Genomic DNA, 22817 nt, shown 5'->3' on the forward strand with positions numbered 1-22817 from the left:
AAACATGTCATCTCAAGGCACTTTCCAAAGTCAAATTCAATCAGAATTAGCAATGGTAAACTTATTCTTGCTTAGGCCGCACTTGACATTCTACAAAATGTTTCATGGTTTATGTCAGCTAGTATTACCAAAAGGATTTCCATTTCCTTAATGCCAGAATAAAAAAAGGTTTAATTTTATAAATACTAAGATTCTATTTACACAAAAATCAGAAAGACCAAATGATGATGCCATGACGTAAGCTTTTGATAAATTATTTCAAATTTATCAAATTTATTTTTGGAGGAACACCTGTGGAGGTACTTCATGCACCTCGAACACACGACTTGTGTGATATCACGGACTTTTATCTGCAGGGTGTTTATCCTTGTATAAGTATAAACACCATAAGTTTATCCAATCATTGTAATGATGGCAAGATAAGGGATGTGCTTTGTGTCTCAGAAATGAGGGCATTTTTGTGCAAAATGTGTGCATCGACCTCCGATCTAAAGATAAACAGAGGCGTGTACACTTTTGTTAGCCACTTTATCATTAAAATATATTAAAATATAGACATCATTTTCAAGAGTTTAAAAAATGTATTAATTAAAATTTTTATCATTTTGCATAGTGAAAAGTCAACAGTAAATAGATCTAAAAATATAAAATTTGTAGAATCAATTGCAACCCCGCCCCCAAACAAAAAACACAAGGCTATTTTCAAAGCATTTATTGCCATTTTACAGCTCTGATTAATGACAAACGTGTGCTTATTTGGTAGGCTACTTAAAGATACACACAGCAGTGATATTATTCACTGAATAAAATGTACTCACAAACTGCCAGTGCATGATTGTGCTCGTAGACAACACACAACTTACATCAGCTCCTCTACAGTGCAGCAACATCAGCTCAGAGTCAACCACAGCCGTGGAGGAAAGCATGCCTGGAATCTCTTGGAACTCAACATGAAGCTTTCTAAAAGAGAACATAACTCGTGCTTAAAAGTTTCCGAAAACATTTCTTTGTTCCAAACTTTGTAGAAACGGAGAAGCTGCAGGAAAACTAAGAGCAGTGGAAAACGAACTCTGCACAGTTGGCAGTATTTGACGTCAAACGTTTCGTCTAACATCAACTCAGGTTTGAAGCAGATTCTTGTGTTCTGTTGCAACAACAGGACTGGAGATTCCCAGCTGGACCACTTTAGGACTCATTTAGCTCTACAATGCTGACACAAACTACTTGTACAGCAGTGAGTAATGCTGAAAAACAACGCTTTGCAAAAGCATTTGATCATCCTAACACTTTCTCACATCCACAAACATTTAAGGATTTTACTAAGGATTTTATGCAACAGACCAACACAGTCATTCATGTTTATGAACTGGAATGAAAATGATGTTAATAATAATAATAAAAATAAATCTAAAAAGTCTGGTATCCATCTGTTCCCCTTACTTCAATGCCCCTATTCAAATTCCAATGTATTCAATGGCCATCAAAACTCACCTACTTACTAAATAGAGTTCACCTTTGTGTGTAATTTATTCCCATTGTAATTCCAGCTGGTATGTGAGGGCCTCAGCAGGTTGTTGGAATATCAGGTAGGAAACAACATCATCACCAAGGAGGAACACAGCAAGCAGCTCAGGCAAAAAGTTAATGAGACTTTTAAAGCGCGGTTAGGTTATAAAAACAACAGTCCAAGCTTTAAGCATTTCCCAGCTCTGTTCAAACATGTAGAAGAGGGTGTTCAGATCACAAAGATAACTTCCTGGCCTCCATGCAGGTGCTTTGTGTGATGGAAAAGGAGCACTGCACATTACCCTGAACAAACATTAATGCAGGAAAAGACGTTTCTACAAAGAATTCATTCTGGGGGTTGCAATACACAAGAATGCCACACTTTTTTAGATTTCTGATTTGTGTAATAAAATTTGAAAGCCATGTGTTATTTTTCCTATACTACTTTGTGTGGGTCTAGCCTATAAAATCCAAAGTAAACTTGGTTACAGCGTGTGACTGAAAATCTATAGCAAGAGACTCTATAGTTTATGTTTTACTTAACGGCAAAGAACATTTGCTAACTGCTTTCCTTCATGTCCCTTTAATAAGAGATTCATACAAAATGTGTTTTTTAACTTTAACCTCTGATAGCTTTTCGCACTCTCTTGCACAATTATCAATCCAGTGTGAATAGTGAAACCAGCTTTTGGGATATGGATACCACCATGTTGAGATGTGGAAATCTTTGTTCAACTAACGATTAATGTCTGTTATTCATCACAGTGACGCCTTTACAATTGAAGGCCACAAGGGGGCGATGCAAATCACCCATATAGGAATACATGCAGTGCAGCAGTTTGAGGGGGGAAAAAAAAATAATTAAGAAGGAAAAATGACACAAAATGTGACCGTGTAAACTCACTTAAAAAGCGTGCCTTAATACAAGCAGCGCTAACAATAAATAGACAGGCCGAAGCCCACCGAGCCAGCAGGGTCCGGTGGATCATCGGCTGAGGCTCAGTGCAAAACAGTGTAAACATAATCCCGCGCGGTGGAGGCTCTCCTGGTGCTGGCAGGTCCAGTGTGTGGCTCAGTCTCTCACTTCTCCTGGAGAAGGTACAAGCCCACGGCCTTCAGGTAGTGTCCAAAGGCAAAGACGGCAGACACCAACCAGTGAGAGTAGAGGGTGGGGCTGGTGCTCACCACGCATTTCGTTATGTCCGCCTGGAACGAGACGGCAGGAGGTTTTAGTTGCACTCGGAACAAGACATGGGTAGAAATCGGTGAAAGACAGGATTCTCATAAAACCTTGACAGCATGCAGGGAGGAAGATCGGGTGGTTCTGTTCTCCCAGAGGGTCACACCTCTGTACTGATTGTCTTTCAGGATGACATCAATTCACAGCTTCGCAAAATGGACTCACGCCCCTTAAACCTTTCACTTTTTTCACATTACAACCATAGATTTAGATTGTGTGTTTTTAGACCAACACGAAGGAGGGTATAGTTGTGAAGAGGGGAAAAGGCCGTTTAATCTTAAAGCATTTCTAAATAAATATCTTCTTAGTGTGGTGTGAGGTTGTACCAGGGCTGTCATTGACAGACTGGAAGGTCTTTCTCAGCCTCCAACAGGTTTTCTCCAGGATCGGACTGTTTTCTTTAACTCCATCCATCTCCCCATCAACACTCACCAGCTTCCTGTCCCGTTCTGATGGTCTACTCCCAATAATGTGCAGAGTTATTATTTCCTCCATCTATGTGAGTCTGATCAGAGCAGAAAACCTTCTTCCACATGTATAGAAGAGGCCTGTAGGTTTAAGGGTCAGATTGCCATGTCTTGATAGGCTGTGCCATACTATCCCCCTGTTTGGATGATGGACTGATCAGATCCCTGTGGGATGTTCATCGCTCGGGCGTTGTTGTCGAAGCCAACTCTGCTTTGAACGTCTCCACAGCTTCCCCCCCGACCCGTCTGCTGTGCTCCTTGACCCTTCATGTTGCTGTTAGTTCCCTATGGTTCTCTAACAAACCTCTGAGGCCTTCAGGGAACAGCTGCATTCATACTGGGACAAATGTATACCACATTTATCTTTTAGGAAAAAACAAATTTACACTTATGCTCTTCCTTGTGCTGGTTTTATGGTCTTAACGTGACATGTGGTAAAGACTCAAGGGCCGTCAAGCTTCATGCACGCCAGCTTGCATAACTAGCCTGACAGAGAGTGAAAGAGCCCAGGCTGCACTGTTCAGCATCATCCCTGACGCTAAACACGTCTCCCTCCTCAGATCCCCTGCTTCTTGCAGCCTCTGCACACTCTTGGGTTTCCAGCCTACTGCCGCCACCTCTCTATGGACAAACCCTGTGGGTCTGCTTTGTTGGTGCTTCAATGGAAAACAGGTCACTCCCTCATTTGGGCTGGGGAGGTTGGCTACGCTGCTCATCATTTTGTCACACTCCACTTATCCTGTTTGTTCGCTTCCCAGTAGATCAGACAGAAGAACATTGTTGATCACTCTTCATCCTTTGTGCCTGGCTTTGTTGTCTTGCAAACAGACAGGCGTTTGAAAGGGACAGGACCCTACCAAAGGCTAACCACCATCCCCTCTGAAGGATTACATTTACCTATTTAAAAAGACGAAACTCATGGACAAATTGTCCTTTTTATTGTGGATCCACCTTTCCGTATGATAAGGGATGCATGATGCAAAAGCTGACATTTACATTTAAGTCACATTTTCTCAGTTACAGCGAGCCATAGCTACAGCTAAAATTTATCTGTAACTATGGCTAGCTCCGTCAATTTTCATAAGTCACCTACAAACATTGACCCAGAGATCCACAAGAATACCCAGAAGTAATAGAGCCAAGAGGACATCCAAAACAGGACCAACATGAACGGTTTCAGAGAGGAATATTATAGAGACACTGAATCAGAAAGGTAACCAGAAAATAATAAACATTGGGGAAAAGGATACAAAAAACTGCAATTATTGATTAAAAATTGGACTAATTAGTCAAATGAGAAAATTAGATCTTTGGATCTCACAGAATGCCTTCCAGATTTTTTACCTTAATAATCTATCTTTGAGATCTAATAAAATACATGTTCAGAAGATTATACCCTGTGCAGGTGAAATGAGAACTATGTTCTTTAAAAAAGAAATTATGCTCAGTTCTCAGGAAGGATTCAGGGTTTTCAAGAGGGTCCAGCAAGCTGTTGGACCACCTCATACTGAGGAGTAGGCTAAAAATGGTTACCACCACACGAGAATAACTGAAGGAACAGTGAGATGAAGACGTCTTTGGGCAACAACGGCGTTATAGAAGAAGGGCAGCAAAGAAACCACTTCTTTTGAAGAAAACCAGAAAGATACAGACTGAAATTCTGTTGTACAAATAAAGTATAAAAAAAGACTGATAAATAGTTATCTGGTAAATTAGAAAAATCATATATGTCTGAAAAACAAAATGCAATATCCACCAAATGTTGTAAACATCCCTGTGCAGTCTATATCTGGGCTTGCTCCCAATTCTGACCAGTAGATTGCCAATAATAAAGAGCACGACACACCTCCCAAAAATAGCTCTTTCCCAAAAACCCAGGCATTGCTTGCTTGGTGATGAACTGTGCGATGAAGCGTCTGGCCAAGCTTAAAATGATACAAAGCCCTAAAGATCATGACATTAAAATTTTGGATCAGGACACATCCTCAGATCAGGGCATCAGTGGTGCAGGAGTTTGTCCTGCAAATGGTGGCTTGCCGATTCGATCCCCCACTCCAACTGTCTCAGTCGTTGTGCCCTTGGGCAAGGCACTTCATGCGAATTGCCTGCTGGTGGTGGTCAGGGGGTCCGGTGGTGATGATGTATGGCAGCCTCGCTTCTGTCAGTCTGCTCCAGGGCAGCTGTGGCTACTAGCGTAGCTCACCACCGTCAGGGTGTCAATGGGTGAATGACTGACTGTAGTTTAAAGCACTTTGGGGTCGTCAGACTTGATAGAGCGCTATAGTACAAGCCATTTACCATCATTAAACTGAGAACTAGTTAGGATCTGACACATACAATGACATTCATCACACCAGAGAGAAATGCTGAAGTAATGAAAGCAATGTCAATAATACTGAATCTTTAGAAATCGGATATATTTGCCAATTACTTTGTTTTTCAGTATACATTTACATTTGGTAGTTCTTGACCACAACAGGTGCCAAATTCTATCCCTTGACCCTGAAACAAGTAGGGATGCACGATATATCAGCAATTACATCGGTATCGGGCATTTTTTTAACATATCGGTATCGTCCGAGAAGTAAAACTGAGCCGATATTAACAACCGCTGTTTATTTCATCTAGTTGCCCTTTGTGCCAGTGTTTCAGGAGGGGGAAATGAAGCAGGACATATGAACAAAGACGGACAATAAAGATTCTTGAGTCTTGAAAAGCAGTGTGTAAGTCTAGACTATAACCCACATTCAAAAATTCTGTTGTGCAAAACTTGATCATTCCAGAAACGTAAATGTGTATGAATAAGTATATACACACACACATCGGTAAATATTGGTTATTGGACACAACAGCAATATTAATATCGAATATCAAAATTGGCCCAAATTTTCATATCGGTGCATCCCCTAAAAACAAGGTTGTCAAACTCACTCAAATCCCTCCACTTCCCCAGGTTTCCAGCTTCTAATACATCAACTCTGAGGGGAGAATGGCCATTCAGCACCTACTGTATCCCACCAACAGGTGGCATAACGAAGACATAATACGTGGTATTCACTTTACCTCACATTAGTCCTAATGTTAAACCTGAGTGGATCAGATGATTAACAACCCCTTAAAATTCTGCATTCTAGTAATAGCAGTTCTTAACCTCGTACTTTACCCCTTTCTTTTCGCACCTCCGCTGGGTGTTCCTCACTCGTTAGGCTCCATCACAGAGATATATACATAGAAAACCCATTGAGCGCAGAATTGCATATCGACGCTGCTGCCATATTGGAGGTGGCATATTGCGCCGATTCGGAAAAGATAACTCATTCATGTGCTGCGTGGAATTGTACCAACCGATTTACAGCACAGTATTGGCAGGTTGAAGCGTTACCAAAACCTGAAGTCTGCCGCAAAACTATGATCATTGCCTCTGTAAAATGGTTGTGAATTTTTCTTACCCAGCCACCTCTCTTCTTTAACCAGGGAGTCAGACTCTTCCGGACAAACTCCCCCATGCAGTCGACGATGGTGTGGACCATAGCTGGATGACCATGGCGGACACAGTCCACTGCCAGAGACCCCGCCACGGCGTACAAGGAAACCACCTTCCCCCACGTCACTCCTGGTGAGAGATAAAAGAGTTGAGAAGCTCAAAGCAAGCTGCACCCAGTAAATGTCTACACTCTGAGAAACTAAAGTTTAGAAACACGATTGAATACACATCATCTGATACATCAACCAAAATAAAGGTGGACTTCCCCCCGCTGGTAGGGGATCAGTCTATGCATCAAGCGGAGGAGTATCTGGGTGTCTTGTTCACGAGGCATGGTAGGATGGAACGTGAGATGGACAGACAAACTTGGGCTGCATCTGCAGTATTGCAGGCGTTGCCCCCGTCTGTTGTGAAGCAAAGCTCTTGATTTACCACTCTGTCTACATGACCCTCACCTATGGTCACAAGGTCTGGATCATGACCGAAAGAACGAGATCCCAGACAGAAGCGGCCAAAATTAGCTTCATCCAGAGGGCGGCCGGGCTCAGCCTTAGAGATAGGGGGAGCTCAAAGTAGAGCCGCTGCTTCTCCACATCGAAAGGAGCCAGTTGAGGCGGTTTGGGTATCTGATCACGATGCCTCTTGGGTGCCTCCCTTTGGAAGCTTTTATGGACATGTCCCCCTGAGAAGAGACCCCGAGGAATAACTAGAACTCACTGGAGGGACTATATAACAACAACAACAATAACAATAATAATAATAATAACAACAATAACAATACATTTTACTTGAAAGCACGTTTCAAAGTTCCCAAGGACACATTCAACAGCATATCAACAAAAAAAAAATCATGATAAAGAACACTGTTTCATAACAGGCCGTTACAGCGAGTAGGCATCCCTGAACAGATGTGTTTTGAGTTTAGAGTTGAAGTGAGAAAAAAAAAAAATGTCAGTATTGCGGATGTCCGGAGCGAGAGAGTTCCATAGTTTGGGAGCAGAGCGGGTTTTGTCACCATTTAGTTTTTAGAAGTTAGTACTGAACCAAGATTTTATTTCAGATAGGCAGGAGGTAAGGGAGGTAGCACATACATGGACATTACATTTCTGGAAGTTATTGCCAAGGGTAAGAAGGTCAATATTAAAAGTAGGGGTCCCAGGACAGAGCCTTGGGGCATGCTAGTAGTGACAGGGTATGGAAACTGAAGAACTTTAGTTGAATGACCTAAGTACGGCCAGAAAGGTAAGAATGAAACCAGTCCAGGGGCGTGTCAGTGATGCCAACAGGAGATAATATGTGGAGAAGGATGGAGTCAGATTGTATCAAAGGCCACACTCAGATCCAGAAGAATGAGAATAGCTCTTAATCAGGAGGCAGGGACGGGAACCAGACTGGAATTGTTCAGACTTCATTTTAGGTTAAATGGGAGTGAAGTTGAGATGCAACTGTTTTTCCTTGTATTTTGGAGATAAAAGGTAGATTAGACATGGGGCAAAGGTTTTTGAAGTCATTTGGATCTAAGCCAGGTTTCCTTAGCAATAGCGTGATAAGAGAGGTTGTAAAAAGAGTGGGAACAATTCCAGTGGCCTGGAATTATATCTCATCTGTCCTGGGAACGCCTTGGGATGCTCCCAGAATGAGCTGGAGGATGTCACTGGGGAGAGGGATCTTTGGTTCCCTACTGGACCTGTTGCCACAGAGACCCAATCTCGGATAAACGGAAGATAATGGATGGATGGCTAGATGGATGGATGAATGGATGAATAAACAGCTAGAGGATTTGGTGGAAAGTTAACAGGACAGGCCAGGTTCTTTTTGAATACCTGGATTGTACTTTAGCTCGGTTAATGTCTCTGCCAGCCCAGCAGGTCTTTTGATGGTGGCTGCATAAACCTATTAATGAAACCTTTGCAGCAGCCAGGGATTAGGCTCACTTGCCTCAGTGTACCACAGAGAGAAAACAAATCTGAGCTTATGGACAGCATGTAGACAGAAAGTCTCGCTACATTAGAGAGCTGATCCTTTTTCCAGAGTAGCGTTCTTGTTAAATGCAGCCTGGCCATTTACAGTCAAAGCTCCAGCCTATTTCTCTGGTGTTTATATGTCCAAGATATACAAAGTGAGCTGCAGCTATATCCACCGCCTGTCACTGCGGTCTCTAGAATGTCCTAGAGACGGATCAGGTTTTGATTTAATGGGTGAAGCTGGACTGTCTAACGTTTATATCTGGAGAGTCATGAAGAACCCAAGTCGATTTCTAACCCCAAATGAAGCATTTCAGACTAAAATATGAGCACAGTGATTCAAATTAGGATTTTTTTTCCTCATTTAGCATGACAAGTCACATTTTGTTTTATACTAGCTTTTTGCATCTCAGACCAACATGATCCAGGTATTAAAATCAACCTGAGCTCTGAAACAAGCTTTAGGTGTGAGGAAAGCTACAGGAGAAGAAATGATTTCCCTGTTTGAAATCATTTTTTTTTTTAAATCATACAGCACTGCATTAATCCGCCCCTTTTTTTCTGTAACGCATACACTAAATGAGCTTTAACAGCCAACCAATCTGTGTAGATGTAGGGGGTTTGCGTGCCAGGAGAGACGGTTGACTGGTTTTTGATGGAAAAACCGTGGATAAAAAAAACAAAAACGGAGTCCAACCCATAATTCAGTTGAAGTAGTAATTTTCTGCACAGCTTTATCAGTTCCTCACATCTGGAGAATTTTGGCTCGCACTTGTTTCAACATCGCTTGAGTTTATTGAGGTTTGTGAGCATTTCTTTCTGCACCGCGCTCTTTAGTTCCCTAGCACGCAACATGACAGTCAGTCGGATGCCTGGACTTGTAGATTGGCTGCTGTGTTTGGGACTATTGCTCTGTTGCATGACCCAGTTTGGGCCAAGCTGTAGTTGGACGACCAATGCCCACACATTACACTCTAGAATACCTCGGTAAACACGGAAGGTCATGGCCGACTCAGTCACTGCAAGGTGCCCAAATCCTGAGGCTGCAAAACAAGCCCACATCATCACCCCTCTGCCACCATGATGGACAGCTGCTATGAGTTATTTGGACCCATGTGCCGTTTTGGTTTTTGCACAGTGACCAAACATCTTCCCTTTGAGCTCATCAAAATGGCTTCGCTTACCAAAGACTTGCTGCCGTATTTTATTTATTTATTTATTTATTTATTTATTTAAAGAGACATGAGCTTCTCTTATCACTACTGTTGTCTTTCCTTCTTGGCATTTTGTTAATAATACATGAATTCTCCCAGATCAAAACTGCCAAAACAACAACACATATATAGCAGCGGACATTTTCTGGGTCTTAAAAGGCGTATGTGCTGGATTTGATCATCTCTCATCTCAAATACTAAATTATGTCACATGTCTGATCAAACCCGGATTGGATTTTTCTACGCTGAACAGATTGTTTTGCATGCACAATTTAAAAGGCAGGAGGTAAGGGACGCAAACAACAAAAGCAAGAACTGTCTGGCAGTTATGGCACCCCCGCCCCCACCTAATGCTCAGGTAGGTAGTACGGGTTTACACAGCAACCTTGCAATGACGTAACCTAAAGAGAGCCTGTAGCTTTGAATTTTTCCTGGTGTTTGGCCAGGATCTCATAAATGTCTCCAGCTTACCAGCTACCTGCTAAAGTTTACTTCGTTTTATCATCTGCAAAATGTTAAAATCTAAAACTGGAAATGTTTTAGAACCAAACCAATGGGGTCAGGGAGGGCTGTTTGAGCTGCATGTGATCCAGCGGCTCCGTTTGGGTCGAGCTCACAGCAGACAGGAACTGGGGGGTTGGGAGCCAGGTTTGGTGACTTGACAAGTAGCATGAAGGATCCCCCCATGACAGCACTGTTTTTTTTTTTATCTCTGCTCATCAAAGCGCAGCGGGACGTTTGTGACTAAGCTCTTGCGGATGAGGCATTTGTGGACGTGATCTCCAGCTGCTCAGGACTTCCTCTCGACACAATGACTCGGCTGAGTCCTGTCATCGGAGCCACTTGCCCACATTTACTCTGCATTTTTTTGAAGGTTTGAGCCGTAGGCCAGAACTCCTTCCCCTCTTGCGTTAAATACAATTTGACCATCACTTTTTCTAACTTGAGAACATTTCTGAGCAAAGACAGCGGGCCTCTAATTGGACTTCCTTGTTTTTCAGCGTCACTGAGCAACAGTCTAACCTGATTTAGCGCAGATAAACTCAGCCACCTTTGCAGCTCATCTCTGTTATATTCCCAGAGGAAAAAGCCAGTGGAGAATCTTGCCTGAGCTTCTTGGGTGGGGTCCAAACTGTGTAACAATCACGTCTGACAACATTTTACCCTAATATGGGCCAAAGGTTTTCTACTGAAGTGCTTTTCCTGGCAGCGGGTAAAAGAGCGACAAAAATGCCTAACACTACACAGTGAGGAGTTTAAAAAGGTACCGTTTTGTTTTAACTGGGTTTTATTTTACTGAGTGAGAGTTCTGAATCAGTTTTGCAATTGAGAAAAAAATAAATCTATAACAAGAGAAGTACAAAATGTTCCCCATTTGCTCAGTATCTTTACTGTGTTTGCCTTGAACTTTGAGGTTCCTCTATCCAAAAGGAGCTTCTCTAAAATGGCAAACACCTTCCTTTATTATTAAGAGCAGGTTACTGCTTTTAAATCCACATCCAAACCTGATGGATGGACTTGTACCCCTCAAATAAGATAATTAGATATACTGCACTTGAACTAAGATGGATGGAGCTGAGTTCTTTCCATGTTATACGTGCAAAAAATGTTATTCCATTGGCAGATTATCTTATTTACCTGCTCAAATAAAGGACAAATACACTAATTTCAAGAAGATTTTAGTTTTTTTTTGCAGTGTAAAGTCTTGCCATACCATTTCTCAATTGAATTTAGGTGTGGGCTTTGACTGGGACACTCGAATTGTGGCAGGTGAACCTCTGCCCCAGTTCATAGTCTCCTGCAGCCTCTAACAGGCGTTCTTTAACATTTCCCTGTCTTTAACTCTACCCATCGTCCCCTGCGACCAGCTTCCCTGCTGCAGGCGTCCCAATGGTTTCATGCTAGCTACTACCTTGTTTCACCCTGTGGGCATGAGAGTTTTCTGCCTCAGAGTTTTGCATGTAGGTCAAAATGAACCGAGCTCCTCCTTCCAAACGTTTGCTGTGTCCTTTCTACATGGCTTGTGGCAGGACTGAACTTTCTTACAACAATAGCTTTTGTCCAGCCACCATTCTATGACGGCTAGTTTTTGTAGAGTGCACAGCTGAAGTTCTTTCAGCGGATTCCACCTGAGTCGTGGCTCTCCGCAGCTCTTCCAGAGTTATCATGGCCTCTCTGACTGCTTCTCTAATTGATGCTCTCCTTGCATTGAGCTAGTCGGGACGGCCATGTCTTGGTGGGTTAGTATTTGTTTCCGTTTGTAGATGATGGACCGAACAGAGCTACGCGAGTTCTTCTAGCTTGAGAAATTGTTTTAGAACCTAATTCTGCATTAAACGTTTCCACAAGTTTTCCTTCACAGGTGTTCATTCATTTTGATAATTTATACTGAGCTGAAATTACACAGAGGTGGACTTGATTTGGCAATTAGTCCCACCGGATTTTGTCTAAAGGTATCAGGGGTGCAAACGTGCCCCACTTTCGGATGTTTATTTGTGAAACAGTTTTGGAAGTCATGAAACATTCTCCCAAAAAAATTATGCACTGCCATATGCTGGTCTAATCGCATAAAAACCCAATAAAACCTAGCGCTTTGACTGGGAAAGGAAGACATACCTGTTGAAAAGATGTCGGCAGCGATGGCCATGAAGGCGTCGGACACCACGCCCTCCACTGCCACCGTGATGTTCAGCTGCCGAGCCACGTTGCGGTACACACTGGGACGCAGGTACTCCAGCTCATCACCTGGCCGGGACAGAACAACCTCAATTCAGTCCATCTCCTTGGTTCTCTGTTTACAGTCTAACGCACAGGCAAGAGCCAAGATGTCCTCCGCCAACAGAAACACAGGAAGCATGGATTTCCACTGTAGCGTTTCATAAGACATGTTTTTAAAACGTGCACTGAAAATGAAACGGTGTATTTGGGCTGATGGCGTCACTGGAGGCACAAGAACGGAGCTGATCAGCTGGCGTTAGCGGTCGCTCTGGTGGATCAGAGGCCGCTCTTAGATTAACTCTTCCCTCTGTCTCACAGCTGAGCAAAGGGATCTTTTTCTGACTTCTTCCTGCTGGTTTTAACTGGAACGATTGTGACAGCAAAGGCCGTTCTGCAGATACGTGCATGGTGGGGCTAACAGGAGGAATTTGACTCATAACTCTGCCTGGACATGGGCATGGCAGGAGCCAGGAGGGCGAGCTGACTGCACCGTCAGAATCATCAGGTGAGTGGTAGTAAAAAAAAAAGGACATAGGCAATCAGGGCAGAATGCTGGGAAAAAAAACTCTTAGGCTGAGACTACATTTTTGAGATAAAAAAAAAAACAAAGTGGGATTCGCCTCCACCTTTCATCTGTCCAATTTACAGTTTAATAAGAAAGTGGAGATTTTTTAAAGCACAATAAAAATTTTGTCTCAAAATCTGATTCAACAGGAATATTTGGTGCATAGATTGCGTGCAGTTGTGGACAACTCCTTATTATGTTGTCTCCAGTAGACCGTCTAAACATTTTTCACAACTATGAACATGATCTCCAGGCTCAATCTCCTTCTCATACAGCTTCAAGTAACTTTCCTACCCTAAAACGGAGGTGGGGTAACCACATAATGTAAAGTGCAACATTAAACTGAAACAGAACCATCTGAGGGTTGTTGTTTTTTTTCTCTTTCTTGTTCTTCGGTATTGTGAAATAACTCCTGGGAAGAAAGGATTGCATAATCCTAGATGTCAAAGAGAATCCCTTTAAGGTCTTTTACTGGAAACTGGAGGTGTTCCTTTCAGCCCTGTGAAATATGACTCAAACACAGCTGGATTCCACCTGAGATCAAATGCCAAACCTGCCTGCATCCATGCAGCCTTCTGTGTTCATTGCCAGGAGTTTGTTTTGTTTAATACGGGAACACTAGATGAGCGGTCGCAATCTTTATGATCAGCATTAAAAAATAAAAACAACGTAATCTGCTTTTTATAAAAATGACAGATATATTGTCTGAAGCTTAAAATTACCCATAATTCTCATCTAACTATAAAGAATTTGTAATCATGTTTCACCAAAGAGAGATGTTTAAAGTTCTAGTTCATCTCAAACCTTTCCGATCCAAAGAAATAATAGAAAAATAATGGGAAAGAGGGTGATTGGTAAGTACAGTTTCAAGTAACTAAGTACAAATACTTTGTTACCTTACTTACATAAGTAGAAATGTTGGTAATTTATACATTAGTGGAGCAATAGTTTTTTAGCCAACTTTCTACTTCTTACATTTTCATGCCATTATCGGTACTTTCTACTCCTTACATTTTGAAAATAGCCTTACTATTATACTATTACTATAATATATTGTATTTCATTCTGGCTTGTCAAGAAAAAGAAATATTCAGATAAATGGCGCTACACAAGCAGGGTGATTTTGATTGTGGCTGGAGGCAGTACTGCTCCAAGTTGTTTGCCAAATGACCCCCCCCCCAAAAAAAAAACAACAACAACAACAACAAAAGAACAAAACGTAGAAGAATATAGCATTTTTAGGATTATTAGTTATTTTCCTTTTTTCCCCCCAATCTCTTGATTAACCGCTTTGATTAGTCATTCATTTTGCCAACACTGTCTACTCTACAGACAGCCATACAACGGTAATGCACTCATTTTCACGTCCCCTTTGTTATCTTACATCTGATGCCCTCAATTCCTGTGGCTACGCCTGGATGTTAATTTACATACCAAAGATAACTAAAAGGTTACTGAGGTAAAGGTTATCCGTTACTGCATTATAGGCCCCTGAGGTGCAGGAGGTCTTAGCTTTTGTCCTTAGTGGCATTTTTTTATTTTACTTAAATTACTTTTGCTTTAATACTTTAAGTAGTTTTGAAGCCGGTACTTTTATACTTTTACTTGAGTAAAAGGTTTAAGAAGTATTTTTAGAGCATGGTATCTATACTTCTACTTTATGGCGCACCATACTACGTAATAGATGTGAATACTTTTGACGCCTCTGGAGCACACTGAGCCAGTTTAATACAGGAGTCTAAAAGCAGCACCAACCGTCAGGACGTAGCCTTTATCTAGTGGAATAAAGTCAGAACTCAGCCATCCAGGCGCTGTGGGGATCATTTGGTAGAGCAGATGGACCGTGTGGAGAGGCTATAGTCCTCGACACAGCTGTCCTGAGTTTGATTCTTGGGTCATCTGCTATACATCTTCCTCTTGTCTTTCCACCCTTTTTCCTATTAGCTTGCGGTGGAATAAAGACCACAAGTGCCAAAAAAAAGCAAAAAGGATTCTGTGATCATTTTAGTTTTAATTGACTAAATGTGACTTCATTTTGGAACAAAGACTGAATCAAAAAGTCGTAGGGGAATTCACTTTTAGAGCCTCGTCTTTCTGGCTCAGTGGCCCAAGGGTGTCTAACTGGAGTCCTTGAGAAGAGTCTCTGGCGGGAACACGTTGCCTCCTTCTTCTGCTATCAGTAGGGGCTCCCCTTAACCGTGACCCAGCGGAGCAGAGAAAAACAAACCATGGTGTGCAAGGTAAAGCATTTCCAGGTGGGATGAGGTCAGAGAGGACCAATCTGAGAGTTCCAATTTTATTACGTCATAAATGGTGGAAAACTTAAATGATTTTTTTTAACTTTTATTCATTATTTCAGGCAACATTACAAACTGTCACATGGTTGGGGTGGGAGTGCACCGCTCGGGGCAACACCCATAACCCCAGTTTGCTCCCCAGGCACTGTAAGCTGCCCCCTAAGGGTGACAGGCTAAATGCAGAAGACAAATTTTGTTGACATGTGCAATGACAAATAAAGATTTTTATTTTATTTTTTCACTTGGCTAAGGGGTGGCCAAAGGAGAATGGCCTTGTAGTTATGAAAAAAAGGAAGATATTTCAGGTGCACATTTGAAACAACTAACATATTTTCCTGAAGTTATTGCCATAAATACGACTTTGACATATCGATAGTATTGCTGATCATTAGAAAACAGTGCAGTATCTCTTAAATATTTGACCACCAACAAGTGTTGGAGTGAGTAGCTTAATGCATGAGGTTGTTCTTGTCAAAAACACGCATTAAACTCGTGGGACACATTTAAACAACTGCCCCATTTGGGGGTTAAAGGGGAGAGCTGGGTGAAGGAACAACCATATGGAAATGGGACTCAGCCCAAGCATCACTGGCTAGTTTTCCTTCTGGTCCACCTTTCCACAAGATTAGAGTTCACTGTAATAAAAGCTGTTATGTTTCGTTTTTATTCGTAGATGATTTTTTTTTCTTTAAACTTCTATTCTGATCCACCATCACTTATTTTAATTTTAATCTAATATTTCTATAATTAGTCCGCCTCACCATAATCTTTTTTTTTTTTTCTCCATTTAGTAGGAATTCAAGACCACGCACTTGTTGTCACGCGACCCCCCCTCCCCCGAATGGTCCCGACCCGACCCGACCCGACCCGACCCGACCCGACCCAGACTGAAGCTCGGTTCTGAAGCCTCCGGGGCTGCCAGACTCACCCAGCCACTGAACCACCGCGGACACCTCGGCCAGCTTCCCCCCCGCTGCAGCCGCTCCCTGCTCAGGTTTGGACCAGCCGAGCCCGGCGCGGTTCAGCCTGGCGTGGATGTAGTCCCTGCACAGCACCTTAGCCTGGGACACCAGCTCCTTGTCGGTGGGCGAGCGGTCAAACACTTCGGCCGCAAACACGGAGGAGCGCCGCAGCATCTCCATGTCCCCGCCGCTGCCGCTGCTCCCTGCGCGGCTTCAGCAGACCAGAGCAAGCCTTCCTCCTCTTCCTCCTCTTCCTCCCGCTGTTATCAGACCTGCGGAGATTATCGTGCACAGCAAACACGCGGATTAGATTGTGGATTGATAGCCCGGGCAAAGCTGACAGCTCGCCTAAACAGTTTACCGAAGGGTAAATCATCAAGAGCTGAACAAATGACAGACAAGTGGTTGGCACTCATTAAGGGGTGCGAAGGCGATTTTAGAATAAAACAGGCTTCACTTACCTAAAAACACTCAGCCCCTGATTAGCAGGAATGCAGGAATCTTGTAATTGAGCAAAAAAAAGAAAAGAAAAGTGAGTTTGATGACGGAGTTGTTTTTAAACTGGGGGTCTAGAGACTGTCTAGAGATTTCAGATAAATAAATAAATAAATTCCTCCCCAGTCGGCGGGCGGACGGGCTTTCCTTCTAAGGACACTTATTGTGGAGTCCAAGGGCGGAGATAAGCAGCAAGCATGTTGGCCCCGCCCACCGGCACCTCCACACGCCAGCACCGTGAGTCACACGTTAATCAATAACACGGCTTCATTACATGAGGGAGGGGCCACACCGATTGGAGAGGCAGGGGGAACAGAGCCAGACCCTGGTTTTATGGATTAGAAGCAAAGCAGGCAAAGTTTGGTGAGGTACAAATAAAGTTGACAGTAAATAAGTTTTAATAAATTACATCCTCCAGCGGTATGGGGTCCCCCCCCCCCCATCCAACCTTACTCCTGTCTCTCCTCAGCTGCAGTGAAATCCCAACTCCAAACAGAACGCCTCGAAACATATTCACTGTTTGTCATATCCCATATAATGTCACATAAACTACATCTCTTTCCTATATAATGCATCTTTTGCAGACCCTATACTGATAAAAACACGGTGAGCGAGTTCAATAGGTCATCATCAGAACAGTAGCGTTTGTCATGGACCTTACTGCACTTTTTCAAGATTTTAATGAAGTATCAGAATAGGAAGTGATATTATTTTATGCCTACTTTTTAATCACCAGGATCAATAGGGACAAAGAATCCTGGCTGGGACGTCCATTAAAACAATGCCAGACCAGGTTTGACCATGGTTAAAAACAGTTAGGGTTACCTAGTCAGCCCTTTCACTAAGCAAACCAAATCTTTGTAGCTGAACGTGTGGACAGGAGCTGGTTAACGTCTTTAAGATCCACGGCTGTATGGGTTCTGTGTGTCCAGCCAGGCCGGCTGTTTCTGGAGCTCTAATGGGGTCAGATAACAGGGTAGTTAAACTGCTCTGAAGCAGTTTAGATCAAATTATATGGTCACTGACATACTTATCCGGCATTGATAAGCGTTCGCAGGATCAGGATTTCTGTCACAAGGAGGGCAACATGTTTCACGATCTTCTCAACTGCGAAAGTCTAAACCCTCGACTTGTTTCCGTCCGTTTACAAATTCTGTCCCAATATTCAAAAGGGGAGAAGTGATCAGAAAGGAATGCATCGTCCCTTTTTCAAAGCCAGATTTGCACACTTGAAGCCAGCCCACTGAAGAAGATAACGAGGTGCTTGTTTAGCCAGGATTTCTGTTTGGAAGGAAAACACGCTCCTGGCTGGGCGTGATTACGTCCACGCCCTCCCCACTCCACAGCAAAAAAAACCTGTCTGAACGGATCTCCCTGGCAGGCCAGGAATATTGGTGTTTCTGGAGAAAGCCTCCTCCTCCTCCTCCTCCCCCCACTCATCGGCGCTGTCAGGGCACGCCAGAGGAATGCCCTGCCTTGTTTATGATTGAATGAGATGTTTGTGAAACCCTGTGGATTCAAAGTCCGGCCACGCCAACAGCGAGCGACACTTAGTCAGCAGAAAGAATCGGATAACCTTTATTTGTCAAGGTTTCAAGAGGCTGACGGCGTCGCTGAAGCTGCAGGAGATGCCAACAGGCTCTGGTTCTCCCTGTGACACTAACCTGCTTGCTCCACTTGTCTGCTCAATAATGGGCTTGCAAGACTGCATGATTTTTAATAAAATGAATAAAATGATGACCTGATTAAAACTTTAGAGCACCCTGCAGCAAAATTGGTTAAGGTCTGATGAAACCAAACTAGATCTTTTGGACCATATTTCAGAATCATCCTCTGGGGTTATCGTTCTTCAGATGGAACTCAAGGTTTTGGCAGTTACATAAACAAACTATGAAACAGATTGAAAATGACATGAATCAAAAGTATTTTTTTTTTTTTTTACAAATAAAATCTGAAAAGTATGATATATATATATATATATATATATATATATATATATATATATATATATATATATATATATATATATATATATATATATATATATATATATATATAACTGTTAGAAAGTTCAGAGGTCCTGTTTGCAGTTCTGCCAAAAGCAACGTAGGTTATTCAAGCAAATGTATGGACCAAGGGTTTCTGATCAGATAAGACCAAAAAGGAACTTTTTGACCTGCAGGCCTTACAGTGAGCGTGATGTAAAATGATCGCCGCACATCACTCTGAAATCACAATGCCATCTTCATAGCACAGCGCTGGTAGCATCATGCTGTGGGGATGACTTGTTTCAGCGGGAACAAGGAAGTTGGCCACTGTTGATCAAATGATGCAGGTAAATATACTGCAATCCTCAACGAAACTCTGTTAAGACGCAGGAAAGGACTTGTTGGAAAGTTCACCTTCCAGCAGCACATCGACCAGAGCTACAATATATGAGCCTAGATCAAACCTATGCATGCATTAGATGGGCCTAGTTAAAGTTTAGCCTCAAATCAAATCAACAACCTGCTTATCCACCTTTTCTGCAGCGCAATAATCTGCCTTTATTCTGATCTGAGCTCGACTTATTTTGCCAATAATGGGGAAAAAAAGAGATGTGAGACACACCCCGATTCTGTAACTGCAGGGACCGGTGTTGGTATCGACTCACGGTGCTCAACACAGATGTGATATAGTTGTCAGACTTGGTTGTGGCCAACATGCGACTCACACGGTTGGTACAAAGGCACAAAAGCAAACAAAACTCAAGATTCAGTCAAAATCGGTTTAATTCGTCAGTGGAATAACATGAAGTTTACATGAGGGCGTTCAGAAACACGATGCTGAGGACAATAAATAGGACATACGTGCTGCTTGTTACCTGGGCAACTACTTGGTACACACGCAGAAATGACTAACGGGCTGGAGATGATGACCTCTATCATCACATTCTTCAGAGGCAGGAGAAGATCAGGTAAGAGTACATGGGTATCATCTCCCCACACACACACTCACATACAGTGTACACACACACACACACACACACGCACAGGTTAAGGTTTCCAGTCTTCACAGAAAATGTATACCAAACACCATTATTTCACGTACCAAACCAAATCTGCTGTTCAGTCGTACCTCCTTTAAGTCAACTCCTGTTTATCTAAAACAGCCTGACAGGAAGAGCTCAAAATATGTTCTTCAGCTTTGTCTTTAGAGGGAACACCTTCACACAGAGAGAGCCCTGCGGTGTATGTTGAGATGTTATCCCTATGTAAACTAAAACAGGTTACATTTAATTACATTTGATTAGCGATGATAGCACACAGAAAGAAATGGCACCCAACTGACCATAATGCAGGTTAACCGGGGATATAAAGCAGAATGTCCACCGTTTAAACAACTGAAACAGTATCCTTCTGGTAGGAAACAGATAAACCCTTAATCCTTCCTGCTTCTTCCAGCATTTAGAGTTGCTCAGGCTGAGTCAGCAGAGCCGCGTGAATTAGACAACTTCCAGTCTTCTCATCCGTGAACATTTCTTTGACTTTCTGCTCACCTTCGGAGCTCGCACGTCTTGGCTCACTCTAAAATACCGCACAGAGCACATGCTAGCTACCTTCATGCCCCACATACTGTGTTCCAATAATCATACGCAATGTCCTTTCAAAAGCAGAAATTTAAGCCCGTTATCACGGCTGGTCCCATAAAACTGGATCTGCCTTCAGTCTTGGGTCAAACAGTCAAATTGAGCCCTACACATGCAGAAAAAAAAAAAAAAAAGATCATAATGTACACATCTCCCTTTCATTATATCCCTTATACAGAAATGCGTTATTATTTATATAACTAATAGAAAACAATGCACACGTTAGAAAGAAGCTGAAAAACATTAACATTTAATCTGGCAGTATCATTCAGTCTCCAGCTGTTAATCTCCAAAACTGAATGTAGAAAGAACACAACGTGATTTCCAAGAGGCCCAGCCTCTGGATCCATAATGCTTCATTTAGTTTCCGTTCATCTCCACAGGACCACCTTTAGGTATGAGCAGGCTCATCCGGCCCGTGGTGCTCGCTGCACTCTTGATCACCTCCATCCATCTGTGAAAAAAGGAGCGCAGACATGATTTTATTGCTACAGTCTGCCCTGTTAGACATAAAAAAACATTCATGCCTGCAATTCACATTTATTGGGATTTAGTGATATGCCAACACAAAAGAACAAAGCCACATGTTCTCCATTAGACTCAGTCAGACCGACTGGGCCACTGTAGCACATAAATGGGTCTTTGATCTAAACCCCCCACTGCATTGTCTGTAGGTATAGAGCTGTTGTCTTTCTATTTTTCTATCTTTAGCAACCTCTAACTCTTTTCTGTAGCTGTCCTGTGTTTATCTCCTTCCATCTTTCTAGCCAGTCTGATGGAGAAGACTATTGCCGCAGCATGATGCTTCCACCACCTTGTTTTACCATGGCAGTGGCTTGTTCTGGGTGAAGCGCAGTGTTCGTTAGCTGTCACACAAAGCATGCATGTAGATCAAGAAGGTTTTATTTTGGTCTCATCCAATCAGAACATCTATGCATTGCTTGTACATCCTAAACTGGACCAGGAAGACTATTATGGTTTTATGTCTAGGATCATTTTCTTTTAGCTACTTTTCCCACAAGGGCTTCATGTGTAAAGTGTGCGACTCCTACCAAGTCTTGATGGGCCTGTAGGTGTCCCGTTAGCTAGTTCTTGTATTATTAGATTAAACAGTATCCTGTGAAATGTTTAACGGTTGGAGTATTGCTTTCAAACACCAGCCATGCTTTACATGTCTCATTAACTTCATTCCTAACTTCATGATGCTGTTTGTTCACTAATGGTCTCCAGGAAAAGAACTTAGCACAGTCTAAGCAACAAACCTCTCAAAGGTGTACTCGCTCTCAGCCCTGAAGAAGTAGACGTGCGACTTGAACTGCAGCTTGAAGACGTACTCCTTGTGAATGCTGTCCGACTCGTCGGGGGTGCTGACCGTGTAGCCGAGCAGCGGGAGGCTGGCCAACGGGAAGTCGTCCTGCAACCCAGAGAAAGCATGGTTTTCACAGGCGGCCTCATTCCCAGCGGAGCAGCAAGGGGCCAATGGGTGGACGGGGCAGCCCACCTGGTGCGTCTTGTAGAAGAACAAGCAGAAGTTGGTGAACACGACCCAGAGTTTCTGCCAGCCGTTGCTGTTCTTAAACTTCCTTAGCAGGTAGCCAGACAGCTGGTTCTAACGCGCACACACGGGAACAGAAGGACGGTTAGCCACTCCGCTCGATTTATGGTTGGAACTGAGCGTAAATGTGACGATATGCTTTACTTAGGGTTGTGGGAAGTTTTGCTGCATGCTGTGATTTTAACAAGAAATGTATGAAGAGCCCCCCCTAAATCTGTTATGGTGTAAAGGAGCATGAATCGCCATGGTCCTGTTTGCCTCATGCACTTTCACACGAAAACAACCAGCAGACTTAGAAACTTTAGAATTCAGCCTTGTTCTCTCATGAATTGGTTTGTAAAAATATTTTACTGTTCCATTTCCCTAAATGTAAAAAAAAAAAAAAAATCACTTAATGTTTTCTTTCCTCCAAATTTGCTGGTCTCTAATTGCTGAGGATAAAATTTAGTAAATATCTCCTGATCTGATTTCATTCCCGGTGCGTTTCTTAACCAGGTTCTAAGAAGTCGAACACCAAGGACTTTGATGCACTGTGAAACAAACACTGATACTTGTTTTTCAGGGAATTTGAGACGTCTAACAAACAGCTCCCTCCACCAACTGCCACCCTAATAACTATATACAGCCTTCAAATAATGACCTGCTGTTAGAGACCCAATTTGCTGCAGTCACCTTGGGGTGTAACAGTTCAAACTGTTTGCAACCTTTTAATTATTGCTCAG

At 42.7% G+C, this 22817-nt stretch overlaps 2 protein-coding genes across 4 annotated transcripts in view; both read right to left on the bottom strand.

The window, feature by feature from the left end:
- Positions 1-699: 699 nt before the first annotated feature.
- On the bottom strand, positions 700-17381 carry boka (BCL2 family apoptosis regulator BOK a). Its single transcript, XM_012861161.3, has 5 exons — positions 16879-17381; positions 16384-16689; positions 12492-12620; positions 6663-6826; positions 700-2712 (listed from the first exon to the last, which is right to left on the bottom strand). The coding sequence occupies exons 2-5, from the start codon at positions 16595-16597 to the stop codon at positions 2587-2589; spliced, it is 633 nt and encodes a 210-aa protein (XP_012716615.1). The 5' UTR covers positions 16598-16689; positions 16879-17381; the 3' UTR covers positions 700-2586.
- A 2284-nt stretch (positions 17382-19665) lies between these two features.
- farp2 (FERM, RhoGEF and pleckstrin domain protein 2) overlaps positions 19666-22817 on the bottom strand; it is a 44867-nt gene continuing 41715 nt past the window's right edge. For all 3 annotated transcript variants that reach the window (XM_036141578.1, XM_036141577.1, XM_036141576.1), the window contains 3 exons: positions 22042-22149; positions 21803-21954; positions 19666-20994 (listed from right to left, as the gene is read on the bottom strand). In XM_036141578.1, coding sequence (XP_035997471.1) covers positions 20901-20994; positions 21803-21954; positions 22042-22149 — 354 coding nt within the window. In that variant the 3' untranslated portion in view covers positions 19666-20900. The remainder of the gene's footprint in view (positions 20995-21802; positions 21955-22041; positions 22150-22817) is intronic.

This window comes from Fundulus heteroclitus, chromosome 9 (assembly GCF_011125445.2).
Source record: "Fundulus heteroclitus isolate FHET01 chromosome 9, MU-UCD_Fhet_4.1, whole genome shotgun sequence".
Taxonomy (NCBI): domain Eukaryota; kingdom Metazoa; phylum Chordata; class Actinopteri; order Cyprinodontiformes; family Fundulidae; genus Fundulus; species Fundulus heteroclitus.

Excerpts from the sequence above, each read along its gene's own strand:
- boka (XM_012861161.3), bottom strand. The coding sequence starts at position 16,597 with ATGGAGATGCTGCGGCGCTCCTCCGTGTTTGCGGCCGAAGTGTTTGAC. Across the intron at positions 6,827-12,491 it reads TGCCGACATCTTTTCAACAG|GAGTGACGTGGGGGAAGGTG; the intron begins GTATGTCTTCCT and ends ATCTCTCACCAG. Across the intron at positions 2,713-6,662 it reads TAAAGAAGAGAGGTGGCTGG|GCGGACATAACGAAATGCGT; the intron begins GTAAGAAAAATT and ends GTCTCGTTCCAG.